The sequence below is a fragment of the Histomonas meleagridis genome (assembly GCF_020186115.1).
Source record: "Histomonas meleagridis strain 2922-C6/04-10x chromosome Unknown contig_6, whole genome shotgun sequence".
In the NCBI taxonomy this organism is placed as follows: Eukaryota; Parabasalia; order Tritrichomonadida; family Dientamoebidae; genus Histomonas; species Histomonas meleagridis.
Window position 1 is genome coordinate 358,661 of NW_027150902.1, and position 16,898 is coordinate 375,558.

The 16,898-nt window shown below is 28.7% G+C and overlaps 4 protein-coding genes across 4 annotated transcripts; 2 read left to right on the forward strand and 2 right to left on the reverse strand.

The window, feature by feature from the left end:
• Window positions 1-7,018: 7,018 nt before the first annotated feature.
• GO595_007961 (MLH1-like protein 1) lies at window positions 7,019-9,274 on the reverse strand (the record flags this gene model as incomplete). Its single annotated transcript, XM_067921482.1, has 1 exon — window positions 7,019-9,274. One exon carries the CDS (start codon window positions 9,272-9,274, stop codon window positions 7,019-7,021), a length of 2,256 nt encoding a protein of 751 aa, XP_067771795.1.
• A 379-nt stretch (window positions 9,275-9,653) lies between these two features.
• GO595_007962 (uncharacterized protein) lies at window positions 9,654-10,643 on the forward strand (the record flags this gene model as incomplete). Its single annotated transcript, XM_067921483.1, has 1 exon — window positions 9,654-10,643. One exon carries the CDS (start codon window positions 9,654-9,656, stop codon window positions 10,641-10,643), a length of 990 nt encoding a protein of 329 aa, XP_067771796.1.
• Window positions 10,644-14,374: 3,731 nt separating this feature from the next.
• GO595_007963 (uncharacterized protein) lies at window positions 14,375-14,932 on the reverse strand (the record flags this gene model as incomplete). Its single annotated transcript, XM_067921484.1, has 1 exon — window positions 14,375-14,932. The coding sequence occupies one exon, from the start codon at window positions 14,930-14,932 to the stop codon at window positions 14,375-14,377; it is 558 nt and encodes a 185-aa protein (XP_067771797.1).
• A 622-nt stretch (window positions 14,933-15,554) lies between these two features.
• GO595_007964 (ribosomal protein) lies at window positions 15,555-16,817 on the forward strand (the record flags this gene model as incomplete). Its single annotated transcript, XM_067921485.1, has 1 exon — window positions 15,555-16,817. The coding sequence occupies one exon, from the start codon at window positions 15,555-15,557 to the stop codon at window positions 16,815-16,817; it is 1,263 nt and encodes a 420-aa protein (XP_067771798.1).
• Window positions 16,818-16,898: the final 81 nt, after the last annotated feature.

Genomic DNA, 16,898 nt, shown 5'->3' on the forward strand with positions numbered 1-16,898 from the left:
AAATTTTTCGGCTGTAATTTGTATAATATTTCATTTGATATTATTAAAGAATCGTATAGCGTTTTTATCGAGTGTATTTCGCATAATAATATGGCATCGGGTGATATAATGTTATCATCGATTTCTTTGTTTCTTAGAGAATTATCAAATGAAAATGAGTTATGTCAAAACATTTGCGTTTTGTTATTAGAACAAATTTTTAATGATTTTTATAATTTTCCTTTTAGTTGTGTCGAATCGATAATCGAATTAATTACAAATATAATTTGTATAACTCCAATGATAACAGATTTACATTGGAAAATTTTTATATATTTTTCATCATGTTTAAAATCATTTACTGAAACTGTTTTTATTTGTTTTTATAATTTAATTGTGAAAAGTTCGAATAATAATTTTCCTGATTTTTTATTAAAGTTTTGCTTTGAAATTTTGAAACTGTTCGATATAAATGAAATTGGTTTAACATTTCTTTTCTTTTCTGCAATTTTTATTAGAACTAATCCAACAAATGAATTACAACAATTAATAAAAATTTTATTTCCAATTGCTTTAACAAATATTAAAACATATAATTCTTCAACTTTAATTACTTCGATGATAATTTGTGATCCGAAACTTTCTTTGGAATTTATAAATGAAAATGTGTTAATGTGTTTTGTTGAGAATTGTAACTTTAAAGAATTGTTTGCTGTAATATTGAAAATAAATTCGTTTCTACCAAAAGAGAAAATTTGTTCTCTTGTGGAAATTGCACTAAATTTATATAAGCAAGAAAAAAATGATGAATATAGTGATTGGTGTATCGAAAATTCGCCTCATTACATACAAACGGAAATTTTGCCTTTGTTTGATGAGAAATCATTGATCGAGAGCTTCTTTGAAATGATAAAAAATTTGTAATATATAAATAAAATATTAAAGAATTTTTATTGATTTTATTAATATTAAATTTGATCATTTATAATTTTGAAGTAATTTAATGATTTTTTTGCGTCCTCTCTTTGTTGCAGCCATAAGTGCTGTCTGTAATAATTTAAACAATTTCCAAATATTTTTTTAAAACACGAAATTATCGGAATAAATATTAAACAGAATAAATAAATATTTTTAATATTAATATCAATTTCTTCTTGCTCAAGAAGTAATTTGACTATGTCGGTATGACCTTCCAAAGCTGCACTTATAAGTGCTGTATAAAACGTTTTAAAAAAATTCCAAATATTATTTCAAAACACAAAATTATTAAAATTAATTTCGAACAAAGCAATAAAAAATCTTGAGTATTAATATCAATTCCTTTTTGTTCAAGAAGTAATTTAACTATTTCTGTATAATTTTCTCGAGATGCCCATATAAGTGCTGTATAAAATATTTTGTATAATTTCCAAATATTATATTGAAATAAAATATTAACGAAACATAATTTAAACATAATAAATAGATATCTTTAACATTTATATCAATTCCTTTTTGCTCAAGGATTAATTTAACTATTTCTATGTTGCCTTGTTCAGTTGCCATCAAAAGTATTGTCCATTATATTTCTTATAAATTCCAATTTTTAAATATAAATATTAAAAAATTATTTAAAACACAGAACATAACAAAAAAATATCCTCTGAATTAATATCTATTTTCTCTTGTTCAAGAAGTAATTTGAATATATCAAAATGTTTATTTTCAAGCGATCTCATTAAAGCTGTTTTATACAAATCAATTTAATTCCGAATATTTTTATATAATATCAAATTAACCAATTAAATATTAAATATTATAAACATATATTTTTGGCATTAATATCAATATCTTCTTGTTCAAGTAATAACTTAACAACATCATAATAACCATTCGAAGAAGCACAAATTAACGATGTATTAAATATCAAAAACAAACTTTAAATAAAAGTTTTAAACAAAATACACAAAAAAATAAACTTGAATTAAAGCAAATATATATTTTTTGCATTGATATTAACTCCATTTTGTTTAAGAAGTATTTTAATAATATCGATATAACCATTTTCAGATGCAATTAAAATTGCTGTTTTAAATAATTTCAACAAATTCCAAATAATATTTAGAAATCCAATAACATGAAAACGAATCCTAAACAAACAAAACAAATATCTTTAGTATTTATATCAAAATCTTTACTTTCGATAATATAATTTATAAGTTCAATGTTTTGAGATGAAACAGCAAATGTTAATGCTTCATTTGGTAAATGTTCTTTTTCTTTCATAAGATATTTTGTCATATATATATTACCATTTGCAATCGCTCTTATAACCAATTCATCAGCAATATTTAGGCCATCATTTAGTAAATATGAGAAAATTTCAAAATTTCCTGAATTAATACATTTAACAGCGAAATTAAACAAACAATTCAATCGCTTTTTTTCTTTATCTAGAATTATAACTCTTCTTTTAACACTTAATTTGTCTTTATCAAGTTCAGTATGATTATTTTCATAAAGATAATTAAAAATATCATTTCGATGAAACTCAATTGCAGCTTCACATGAACCTTCATATGATAAATGATTTTGTTCGCATAAATGAATTATTTCAATGTTTCCACCAGCGACTGCGAATTTTGTTGTACTTGTTAAATCAGTACCATTCATAAGTAAAAACTTAAAACAATTAATTGACCCATAAAATGCTGCATAATTAATAAGTGAAACATTTCCTTGATTAACATAAGTATATCTTTCATATGGTGAAGAATTGATTTTTTGGTTAAAATCAAAATCATTTTGTGATGATATTTCTTGAAGTTTTTCTATTTCATCATTTCGAATAACTTTTGAGATCTCAGAAGGATTTCCTTCATCAATATATTTTCGATGTAGTTTCCAATCATCTTTACGGAAATCTTCTATGCTTAATCTTACATTAATGTTAAGATCGCCACTTATTAATTGACTTATATCAGAAGAAAATGGTGTAATATCAGCTTTTTCGTATTCATTTCTTTCCATTAGATGCGCAAAATAAAAATCAAATCTTCGTTGAATAAAATCTCGCTTGATTAAGTTATTTTCAGATAATTTAGCAAGAAGATAATTCGATTCATTTGTGTTTGAATTTAAGAGAAATGTTTGAAAAGTATAAAAAATACTTTCATTTTGCTCTTGTAGAATTTGGTCTTCTTTGCTTTCAATTTCCTTTAAATAAAGAAAATATATATTAATTTCTTTCCGTTGTGAAAGAAATGATGAAAAGACAATTTGTGAAATCAATATGTTAAATGAATATGGATAATTTTTATCATAATATTCCATTGATGATTGAGCTGTTGAATCTATATTTTCTTTTTCCAATCTGAAAATGATTTTATACAAAGCATTTATGCTTTGTATTTCATTTAAATTTTGCATTTCCTAAAATAAAACCGTTTAAATATTAAGCAGCAAAAAAATTGACTGGTTTATAAAACAGCTAGTTACGATCATTATCAATTGATAATGTTTTTTCTTTGTATGGTGGTGTATTGTATACTTTATTCATCGTTGATTTCACATTTCGATAAAGTATAGAACATATATGTTAGTTGATATGTTACATAGTACTTTCCGAATTGACACGCACACTCGCTATGGCAATGCAAATTAATAACTCTAACCTTCAATAACAAATTTCTCACAATGAGTGAATATCCCTTGAAAATTCGAAGGATTTCTCGATTTTGATAAAGTGAGTGATATAATAAAAATTATCTTTAATTTTGATACTACAATTTATTAATTAATCAAATGTCTCTAGTTTTAAGAAAACCTACTTTGTGTATCTGTGTGAAGTGGTATGTTTTTTCCTTGAAGTGTAACTTTTCCACTGCTTTAATCCTTATTTCTTATACGCCTTTCTCAGTCAAAAACTTATTCACATATTCAACAACTTCAGCATTTGTTCCCTTCTTATATTTCGTCGGCATTATACTTTTAATATCTGCACATGTTTGAGCTCTTGTTCTACTTTCTCTAATGAGTTTTCCATATCATCTTGATAAGGTGAATGTATCATTGAACTTGTTGGTTTCGAAATCTTTTTCTCTTTTTGGTACTGAGCATTGCTATAACCTTTTTTTCTTCAAGTAACTTTTGAATTTCTCTGTTGATATTAGATCAATAATACCACACCATTACGTTTTTCGATATGTCTAGCAAAATACATCTCTTCAATTTATCACTAGCTAGGTTTTTCTCTTCATCAGTATAGGTACTTCACGTGCTAATGGAAGAATAAGTCCTTTGCGAACCATATACTATAAAGGGAGCTGCTGGTGTGCTGTTGTTTGCTATAATCAGACTTTTTGTGTTTTATTCGATGCTTAATTTCAGCACATACATACACTTTCAATCAGAGCAATTTTATGACATGCAGAATAATAACATGTAATAAGCAATTTCGTGACAAGCAGGATGAAGGCATTAAAATATGTGATTTTATCTCTAATTAAATTATTAATTGGTGAAAATAATTTATAGTGGAACAGAGGAAATGGCCGTTCCGTGGTGAGCACTACACCTTGGAAACATGACCCATGATTTCGTCAAAGCACTACCTCATTTTTTTTAGAATTTTTTATTTTTGCCAAAAATGAATTCATATCAATTTTGAATGTCCCACAGAATTTCGTGAACGATGCATATTCAAAAAGTGACATGATTTTTTTTTTTTTGTTATATGGCATTTTTTGAATTTTTTTTTCCAAATTCATTTGTTTCATGAAACAAACATCAGAAACGATAATTATTGATCCAATACAGCGAATTATATTAGATTTAAATGAAGATAACATATATCAATCAGCACAATCAATAATTTCCATATTCGATTATCTTTATCCATATTCTTTCAATCTAATTATAAGTCATTTTATAGTTACATCACATTTAATTTTGAAAAATGATTACAATATTTATTTAAGTTTCATTAAAGAAATTGAAAAATTTCAAGAAGTTAATAAAATCAAGTCAAAAATTTTCGATGTTTTCACACGTGTTATAGATTCTGGTCATATTTATTCGATAAAAAAAGAATATCAATTCGTCAAAATGTGTGAACAAGGTATTCTTGATCCAGATATGATAAGAACCAAATCTATTCCCTATTATGCCCATTATATGTCTGAAGAAGAACTTTTGAAGGAAAAACGTGATTTTTATAGTGATTTTTATAAAACAATCTTTGCAAATTATGAAGGACTTTCAAAGAATGATTGGGAACTTCATAAGAAATATATTGAAGAAGGACATAATCCACATAAAATTGCACGAATAATTCGAAATGATGAAATAGAAAAACTTCAAGAAATAACATCACAAGCAAATTTTGATTTTAATCAAAAAATTAAACAATCACTTTATGAAAGATGTTCATTTATTAATCGAAGAAATGTTTCATTAATTGATTATGCAGCATTTTTTGGATCGGTTAAATGTTTTAAATATTTACTTATGAATGGTGCTAAAGTAGAAAACACAGGTAAATATGCAGTTGCAGGTGGAAATATTGAAATTATTCATTTATGTGAACAAAATCATTCATCATTTAAAGGTGCATATAAAACAGCAATTAAATTCCATCAAAATGATATTTTTCAATATCTTTATGAAAATAAAATCGCTAAAAATAATGATCTAGAAGAATTGGGTTTTCTAAGCATTTTGTATTGGAATGTCGAAATTTTTACCATTTTACAAGAAAATGGTTATAGAATTAATGAAAATACCATTAAAAAAATAACAGAATATGGAAATCTTTATCTTATTAAAAATTATCTTAAAATAAATCCAATTCCAAAAGATATATTACCAATCTCTTTAATGTCAGGAAATATTGAACTTGTTGAATATGTTTTAGAACAAAAAGGAATTGATATTAATGCTAAAAATATTTTCTTATTCTATTTAGAATTTATTTTAACAATTTTGGATTTCAAAATAATATTTGGAAATCATTGAAATTATTTAAAACAGCACTTATGTTAGCATCTGTAAGAGGTTATACAGAAATAGTTAAATTACTTCTTGAAAAAGAAGGAATTGATATTAATGCTCAGGGTATTTATTTATTTTATTTTGTATTTCAAAATAATATTTGGAAATTATTGAAATTATTTTGGACAGCACTTATGTTAGCGTCTAAAAATGGTCATACAGAAATAGTCAAATTACTTCTTGAACAAAACGGAATTGATGTTAATACTAGAGATATTTACTTATTCTATTTGGAATTTATTTCAATAATTTTGTATTTCAAAATAATATTCAAGAATTATTTGAATTATTTGAGACACCTCTTATGAAAGCATCTAGACATGGTTACCTGGAAATAGTTAAATTACTTCTTAACCAAAAAGAAATAAAAATTAATGCTATAAGTATTTATACGTTTTACTTATTATTTGTTTTAATAATTTTATATTTTAAAGTAATATTTGGAAATTATTTAAATTGTTTGAAACTGCACTTATGATTGCATCCAAAGAAGGAAAAGCAGATGTAGTTGAATATATTAAGAAGAAAAGTAGGTGACACTCACAAAAAAATGAAAACAGCATTCCAAAAAAACCATTTCAAAGTTAAAAAACTGTTTATTTACCCTTTTTACCCATGCATTTTGTCAGTTTTGTTGTGGGAACTTAGTCCAGAATGAACTCCCCTCTGATATTGGCAAACAGATTTTCATTAAGCCTTTGAATATTTAATACATCGCTTAATTTATGCATGTGCAACCCAAAAATACATAATTTTATTGGTCGGATAATAAATCATTGAAACAATCATCAATATAATAATGTTACGAGCTCAAAACATAAAATATTTGTTTGACTTCAATTAATTTTTTTACAATTTGCATTTTAATATGAAAAAAATATTTAAATTAAAATTTCGATATTTATCCAATAAGAAACGTTACAAATTGGTTTTATTAATAATAAACATCAGATGACTTATTTCTGCGTAATATTATTTCGATTTTCATCATAACCGATGACATAAAACGTTAAGTCCTTTCAAATATTTTATACATTTCTGACACGCTGCGGACTCTTTCCACCTTTTTATTCCTCAAAAGTTTCGCATTTGGTTCGAATGCATTAGTTCTCATTTCAGGTAACACTATATCTCTGATTTCAGTCATTAGTCTTTGACTTATATCTGTATCGGATATATCTTCTTTTTGTATCGCGTACATCATTGACAACTCATTAATCAAAGAAGTAATACAATCGACTTCAAATTCCCACTGAACTTCAGTTCCGATGCGGAACAAGAATAATGGCAATGAAGTGAAAGATGGCGTATAACCAGGCAATATCATTGGCATTGATGTCAATGTCCCCAATTCGACTTTAATGCAGAAATAGTCGTCAAGCATTTCATTATTTTCTTCCAAAGTATGAATAATGTTTTCAATATCTTCGGAATTTGGACATGTCAATTGTAACAATGCGCTTATGTTTAATGGGGAATCAAATGTGATACGGCCGTAATTACCAAAATGTCGTACAAATAATTGGTAAAAAAAGTTTTGAGTAATCGAAAATAAATTACAGATGTACAAAATGTCATCGCTTTGGAGTAAGACATCAGAGAGATCTATGAAGCCAACAAAGACATGGCGCTGAAATATTATAAGTAAATCTTCGGAATACTCGCGATGTATTTTGGATAACAAATCTTGAACAATGCCAATGTTAAGGTTGCGACGCGCTTTAGATTTATACTGTGACGCTTGTGATGAAGCAATGACTTGCTCAAGAGTGCGTTCGGTCGGATCGCAGCGAACATATTTGGTTGAGATCGGCTCATGTTTAAGTTCTTCGAATAATTTACGTTTTGAGTTTACCGCTGTTGGTCTCTGTGATGGCTGTGGCGATTTGATTGGAGTTGATGAAGAAGAAGATGAAGTTGATGTAAGTGATTGTCGAGTATTAAGACCAAATCTACGCTTAGGTCTTACCTCTTCTTCTTCAACAGGTTGAAGCTTAGTTGGATCAATGTTAAATTCTTCGTTAGGTATAAAAGTTTTTGTGATTTTAGAAATATGATAATTTTCAATTAGCTCGTCATCTTCTTGTTCTACATCATAATCATCTGGAGTTGGTGGTTCGTCCTGTACTATTTGTTGTGATTCATTTGATTGAAATATTTGCGATATTGATAAACTATTTTGTGAACTTGATGTCGATTTGCTGACAGCGGTTTTCCTTTGAATTTGCTGCGGTTGTGAAGCTGATGTGAACTTCCTTGACGATGAATTTCCATTCAAATGATTACGTATCGCTTCGCACAAATTAGCGGTTATCTGCTCTGAATTGGCAAAAGTGACGTCCTTCTTTGTTGGGTGAACGTTTACATCAATGTTTTGAGGAGGAATCTTCAGCATCAACACAAAGAATGGCTTTTCACCTTTCATTAAGAACTCGGAGAAAACAGATTCAACTGAGCGTCGAACTTTGTTGCAACGAACTAATCTTTCATTTATAAAGATCGTACTCCCTTTTAAAGATTTCGCGGATCCTATTGTTCCAAGAAATACTGTTGCATGAGCACCAAAACCTAAATCTATTTGGGCTTGGATAATTGAAGAAGTAGAATTAACACCATATATTAAAGAAATTACATTTTCTGATGTTGTATTTCCAATTGTATGAAGCTTTTCTTTGTTGTCTATCTTAACAACAATGCTACGTTGTGGAAATGCAATTGCATATTGTGTCGCAATTTGTAGAACAGATCGATTTTGTGCATAAGAATCCGGAATTGCTCGTAATTTTTCTGGCTTATTATAAAATAAATTTTGAACTTCAATGCACGTACCAACTGTGCCTGCTTCTGGAATAGGATCTCCAATAATTTCTCCATTTTCATACTTCGCAAAGTATGAAACATCTTCATCAACTGTTTTTGAATGAATTTGTAAATGTGATACACACGACATTGAAAATAAAGCTTCTCCTCTAAATCCAAATGTACATAATTTTGATAAATCGGAAAATTGTTTTAATTTTGATGTTGCATGTCTTGTACATGCTAATGGTAAATTGTCGTAAGAAATTCCGCATCCATCATCAGATATTTTAATTAGTGTAAATCCTCCTGATTCAAGAGAAATTGATATTCGATTAGCACCAGCATCAAGTGAATTTTCTAAAAGTTCCTTAACAACATTACATGGTTGATGAATAACTTCTCCCGCTGAAATACAATTAATAACAGATTGTGGAAGTTGGATAATTGGCTTTGGAGAAGTCATTTTCCTTGTTTTGGCCAAATAAACATTCAATTCTAGCATCAAAGTGAACGTTTATTTTAAAATAAAACGTGCACATAAATCAAACAAAGGCAGACAATTATATGACCAAAAAATGGAAAATGAAAAGATTTCTTGTATTGATTTCTTAAATCAACTCGAAAAAATAACAGTTCCACAAAGATCAGAAATCAGAGATGTTTTAACCAAATTAGCAGATCCTTCAAAAAATTTTCATTATTTTTGGTATTTATCAAAAATGATCAAAAATTCTAAAATAGAAGATTTGGTTAATTTAGCTCAATTAATTACTGAAACTTTAGTTCAAAATCAAACAAAATATTTATCAGCTGCATTTGCTGCAGCAAGTTTTGTTTCACGAATGAGTGAAATTCCAACTGAATTTGCACCAAAAGAAATTGTATTTCCAACTAACCCTATTATTTCGGCACAATATATAAAAATTTTAAGACCAAATTTACCACTTAACTTATTATTACCTTTTCTTGATTATCCTAATCTAAGTTTCCAAAAGTCAGCTGCGTATGCAATTTATAATCTTACAGAAGACAAAACTCAACTCCAAAAGCAAGCTTTAAATTCATTAATTCAAGCAGAAGAATCTCTTCCATTTCCAACGGAAGCTCCAAACCTTAACATCCGCAACACGGGGATCATTGTTCTTTGTATGTATCTTACAGATCAGCCGATATTAATTTCAGAATATATGAAAGCATTATATCCAATTCTCTTAGATGAAACACAAAAGAATGCAGCTACTCAAGCTCAACTCCTTTTATCAACCCTTATGAAGTATAATTCTACAGAATTCCATCATTTTGATATTCTATCATTAGTTCGTAAGCAGTTCGAACATCATAACTTGCGTCCACAGTTTTTATTATCCTTTATTAATACATTTGGAATATATTCTATTCGTAAATTTTGTATTGAAGTTCTTTCACAATGTATTGAAGACTTTGATACAAATGGATTACAATACATTAAAGTCTTCATTCCATATCTAATGCATTTTCCATATGAAAAACAATTGGAATTACATAAATTCCTAACAGAACAATGTGAAAAACGTCGTTTTGATTCCGAATTGTTTATAACTACAGCAAAGTCATTCGCTGCGATAGCGCCAACAGTTTCGTTATATTGCGGAAGGTTTATGGAAGCAGCAAAATTGTCTTTTGTGAATTCAAGCGTTAAAGCAATTTTGAGACCTTTACTTGAGCCAAACGGTCCGCAACCGCCCCAAGAAGTTCACAATATAATTGTGTTGGCTGACGATGAGAAATGTGATGTGGAAACACTTGCGGAACCTTCAACAGTATCAGTCGGAGTACAATATGAATCAATATAATAAACAATATATTAGAAACTAATTTAAATGCGTTTGAATATTAAAACCATTTCAAAAATTATGATGTAACACAAACAATGAATAAGTTTGAAATTGCAATTTCACTTGTAAAAACATTCATTGAAATGTTCGATTGAACATATGTATTACTTTGTGTAAATGTATTTGATTGAATGCATTAAAATCGATAAATATGAATGTTAAGAATATAATTTTTCGATTTAATTGTTTTATGGAGGTTTTAAGAGATGAATAAAATCTAACGCTTAAATGTGTCAAATAATCTATATTTGCCAAATAACGAAAATATTTGTATTTAATAATCTAATTAATAAAAAAATTATTTTGTTCTTAAAATATGTTTATTTATATCTGACTTATAAACTTTTCTTCTTTGAAATCGTCTGCAAATGGATCTTCTTCAATATTTGAATTATTAATATCAACTGAAAATGTATTATCGATTTCATTAATTTTATTATTATTTTCATTTGAAATATTCATTTTTTCTTCATTTTGTTTCCGCTTCTTATTTTGATATTTAATCATAATAATTATTATTATCATTATAAATACAATAATTATTACAATTACAATAACAATTATAATGATGATTAATGTATTACCATCATCAGTGTTTATTACATCTTCGATATAGAAAATATAAAAGAAATTTGAATAATAAGTAAAATATTCTGGATAATATATAATTGTATAATTATAATATATAAAATCGACATAAATATATTTGGTATCAGATTCAATGAAAGTAACTGAATAAGATTTTAAGAAAGTATAATAATTTGATAAAGTTATTATATATGATAAAGAATAAGTTAAAGTATAAGTGTTAACGAAAGTAAAATTCGTTGAAAATGTATTAACATAAGTATTTGAATCAAAATTATTTTTTGATTTAGTAATGTATTTGATTTGATAAATGTGTCACTAATTGTAAATGTATTTAATTTTGTAAATGTATTTAATTTTGTAAATGTATTTGAGTTAGTGAATGTGCGTGTTGGCGGGAGACATTCGTCAAGTATTGTTCCCTTTGTTATTTCCATATTTCCAAATGTTTCATTTTGATATGTTTCTATTGTCATAACTGTTGTTGTATTTATGTTAACAAATGCGTCATTTTGGATTTCTGGTGAAATTTTTCCATTAAAATAAATGCATTGAAGTGATGTACAATTAACAAATGCACAAGAATTAATATAATGAACATTTTCATCAATAAAAATTATTTCTAAATTATTACAATAAGCAAAAGCATAATTCATAATAGAAATGACTGGATTAGGAATTGTAAATGTTTTACTTTTCCCATTCGGATAACTAATAATTCGTGTAATTTCTTAATTATATAAAACGCCATCATTTTCATAATTCGAATATCCAATATTTCCTTCTGAAACATTAATAAATTGAAGTTTCGTACATTCTAAAAATGCATTCCCAATTGAAGTAACAGAACTTGGTATATAAATATTCACAAGGTTTGTACATCCTCTGAATGCATCTGAGCCAATTCTTCGTACGCCTTCATCTAAAGTTATCATACCAAGTCCTGTACATTTATAAAATGCATTACCACCAATGGTATTACAACAAATTGTAATATTATTTAATGAAATACATTCTGCAAATGCACCGTCTCCAATTACACTCATTAATTTATCTGAAAATCGAACATATTCTAATTGTTTACATGATGCAAATGCTCCACTATTTATATTTCCAACTGATTCTCCAATTATTACTGTTGTTAATAAAGGCCATTCTCTGAATGCATCAATTTCAAGCTCTCCAACTTTATTGATTATAACACGTTCTGTAAAATTCTTATAATCATTTGAAAAATCATTGAAATCAGATATTGTGAGTGTTTTTGTTGTTTCATCAAATGATTGCTTTGTATTAACAAAAAATATAATCAATATAATCAAAAATATTTCGAAATTTTGTTTATTTTTATCATAAATTAAATAACTTATGTAAAATATCTAATAAAAAGAAAAAGAATATTAAATATAATAAAAAATGAAATAATATACAAATTGTTAATTGATGATTTAAATATGTAACAAAAGAAATTCCTTAATAAGATATGGAATATTTTTATCTTATTAATTATATCAGTATAAAAATAAATTGAAATTTTCACCATAGAATATATAAAGTAATATTCAAATTCGAATAAAGGAAATTAATTCACAACATTCTTTATATATCTCAAATAGTTTTATAAATGTAGGATTTAATAAATAATATTTATAACTTATTTGATAAATTTTTTTTATATGATAAAAATAAATTTTTGTTATTATTCGAAACATAATGAATATATTCGTTCTGGTTAGGTTGATTTGTTGTTACATTTTTGTTTTTGAAATTTATATATTTCATATTTTTATAGCGAATATTTTCATCATGAAATATGTTGAAAATAAAGTCAGTAATATGAATGCTGAAAGTCATTAATAGATATATTTCATATTTTTTCATCAATTTAATGATTGCAAACGGAAGATATATTTTCGATTCGAACTCGAACAATAACCTTCAAATTTTCATCAAAAATGTGTGAAATTGGTTGTTTTCCATCTGAAATTGAAATTGTCAACAAAAATTTGATCTATACGAGTCATTCACAATGATAAGTGGAATGATAATATCCTATTCTCATTTTATCTATCAACTTGATACAAAATCTTTTCGTTTTCATAGCAATTTAATTAGATAACGATCGAAATCATACAATACAACAATAATTCAATACTGAACTTTCAAATAAAATTTACATTTCAAGTATTTTAATATCCAACTGCTTTTTACATTCAAATAAAAATCTAATTCATTCAAAAAAATTTACAGAAATTATCCACAAACGATGAATATTTTTTAAAAAATTCCTCTATGTTTTTTGATGATAGCTACTTTCTTGTATCCAACAGTAACTTAGAAACGTATTGTATATACAAATAAATCGATTTATTCAAAAAGAAAAAACAAATATATTTTCTCGATGAATTAACATTAAAAAATGATTTTTTGTCATTTAGATTTATAAATCATTTGAATGTTAGAGCAAACAAATATCATTCTTGATATTCTTAAACTATTCCAAGTTTTCAATAAAGTTAATCCAAGTTTTATCAGTGTTTCATGCTTTTGCATTTTCAACAGAAACAAAGCAACGACAAATATTTCACTTTTTTAAACAAATACTTTCAATTTTAATAACATTAAGCAGAAGTTGTAATCATTATTTAGACAGAAGTCTTATTTGAATACAAAATGGCATTGAAATTTTTAATATTTTATAATTTCATAAAGTTGAAAATGATTTTACATAAACCTTAATCAGTTGAATTAATCATTCATCAAATTTGATATACAATGATTCTTATATTGCATATCGCCAAGGCTGTTCTCAGAAAAATATTTTGCGTGCGCGGATTGTGTTCCAAATTTTTAAGCTGATCAATATAAAATCTATTGAATAAATAATGCTATAAGATATTATTATCATAAAACTGAATGTTATTGTTGTTTGATGAGCGCTGCTTCTGCATCTTTTTATGTATAACAAATTTCTTTTCACAATGAAAAATGATTAAAGACAAAAACAGAAAAATTTTTTCACATTTCAACATATTTTATCATTACTTCGTTATGAAAACTTTGCCAAAAAAACGTTTGTGTTTATTTAGGTCTTGAACATTTTATATCTTTTGCTGATTAGAAGGAACAAATCCACTATAGTAAATGACTGGCATCAACTCTGGCCTTTCCTTCATGTTAAATGTCGGATATTTTGAGATTTCGAATATCTGCGGCATCAAGAATGAGTTCTGGTACACGGTCAGCAGCGCGCGCTCCTCAACAACGCGCTCCTCCGTCTGTGTGCTGATGGTGACTTTGCCTTTTTTGTCGTCTTCTTCTTTAGTTTCTTTGTTGTCTTCCTTTTTGCTGTCAGTTGTCTCTTTCGCTTTGTCTTGTGATGCAATGTTGGGAGTTTGCGATGATGCATTTGCGGGAGCAGTAACAGCTTTACTTGCACTATTTGATGAGCTTTGCGCTGTAGAAATTGGTGTTGTTGCTGAAGAAGTACTTATTGTTGTGGAACTTGCGGATGTCTGTTGAGGTGGCTGCGATTTAACTTGAGCAGAAGATGCATTGGATACATTTTGATTTTTGTTTGGTGATTCGATATTTGCTTCCTTTGGTCTATTGTTTGAAATTCCAAATGTTGAAGTTGTAGAGGTAGGCCATGAATTCATTTGTGTTGGCTTTGGTCTAAATATGTTGTGGATCTCGGAATGAGAGAAATAATTTATTTCAAAAACTTTTTGAATTAAAATTGAACACTGAAACTGTTTTTACGACATGGAAAGGGGCACCCTTAATTAACGGTTGTTTGTGATACAGATTGTGAGCTCCGATAGCAAAAAGTGACTACGTGGAAATTGAATGCAAAAGTGGGATCCGCAGCAATTGCAATTTCTTGGGCAGAATGCATTTCTTAGCAGATTCAAAGCATGCTTTCGAAATAATTTGGTGTGCGATTTTTTCTTTTAACACCATATCATTCTTCAGAATTGATTGTGACTCTACCAAAGTTAAAATATTTGTTTTGGAGTGGAAGTGCAACGATAGAGTTATTGAGATTTATTAATCAGAATGATTTACAAAGTCACTTTTTCAATACTACTTCGCTTTTTGGCAGCAAACCGTAGAATACATTCAAATCGAAACATAACCTTGTTTCTTTTGACATTATTACAAAAAAATGACGGTTATAATCATTGGCAAGGTCTGCTCGGTTTGTCATTTTTGGAGGACCAAACAGACCTACAGAATAATTGACAGCTTTGGCCGGGTGTTGTTCAGCCTCTTCTGATAATGTCTTCCAGAAAGACAGTCAATGTTTATAACATCAAAGGTGAAAAGGCTTCAACAGCTGCACTCCCAAAGGTTTTCGATACACCAGTTCGTGCTGATCTTGTTGCCGCTGTATACAAGGATCTTGCAAAGAATTTAATGCAACCACACGGCACATCACCAAAGGCTGGTATCCGTCCATCAGCTGCATCATGGGGTACAGGTCGTGCTAAGGCCCGTGTTCCACGTGTTAATGGTTCTGGTTCAAACCGTAATGGTCAAGCTGCATATGCAAACTTTGCACGTGGCGGTCATCGTTTCGGCCCACCAAAGCTTACATACAGATGGTTCCATGCTGTTCCAATCAAGCAACGTCGTTATGCTGTTGCATCCGCAATTGCAGCTTCCCAAGTTCAAGCTCTTGTTGAAGCACGTGGTCATGAAATCAAGGAATTAAATGAAATCCCAGTTGTTGTTACAGATGAAATCGAAAAGTTACAAAAGACAAAGGATGCTGTTGCTTTCCTCAAGGCAATCAAGGCTTATGCTGATGTTAAGCGTGTTATTGATGGTAAATACCACCGTTCATCAAAGGGATCAATGCGTCGTTCATCAACCAAGACAAAGCGCGGCCCACTCGTTGTCTACAACAAGGACGAAGGTGTTGTTAAGGCCTTCCGTAACATCCCAGGCGTTGAAATCCAAAGCGTCCATCGTCTTTCCATCTATCAACTTGCACCAGCTGGTAAAATGGGTCGTCTTGTCATCTGGACAGAATCTGCTTTCAAGGCCCTCGACGAAATCTATGAAAACAAGAAAGGTTTCACAATTCCACACTCAATTGTCACTAATGCAGATGTTGAACGTATCATCTATAGCGATGAAGTTCAAGCAGTCATCAAACCAGCTCAAGTTAACGTTGCTCTTCCAAAGGTCCGTTGCCCATGCCGCCTTGGTATTGCATGCGATGAATGGAAGAAGGCATTAGACGAAATCGCAGCCCTCCGCGCAGCAGAAGAAGCCAAGAACAACACACCAGAAGCAATCAAGGCACTCTTCGACGAAGTTGTTGCTGCACAACCAGAACCACCTGAAAATCTCAGCATCGCAGTCGACGTCAAGCCAGGATACTTCGACGCATTACACCAAAAGGAGGATGACCTTCTCGAGGCACAACTCGAAGCTGATAAGCCAGTCGAAGAAAAGAAGGAAGAAGAACCAGCTGACGCTGCCCCAGCTGCAGGAGCACCAGCTGCAAAGGCTGCACCAGCACCAAAGAAGTAAAAGAGTAAATGACTCGTTTCTATTTACTTTTAGTTTACATAATAATAATTTCCTTTTTAATTGTGACATCAGCAATATATT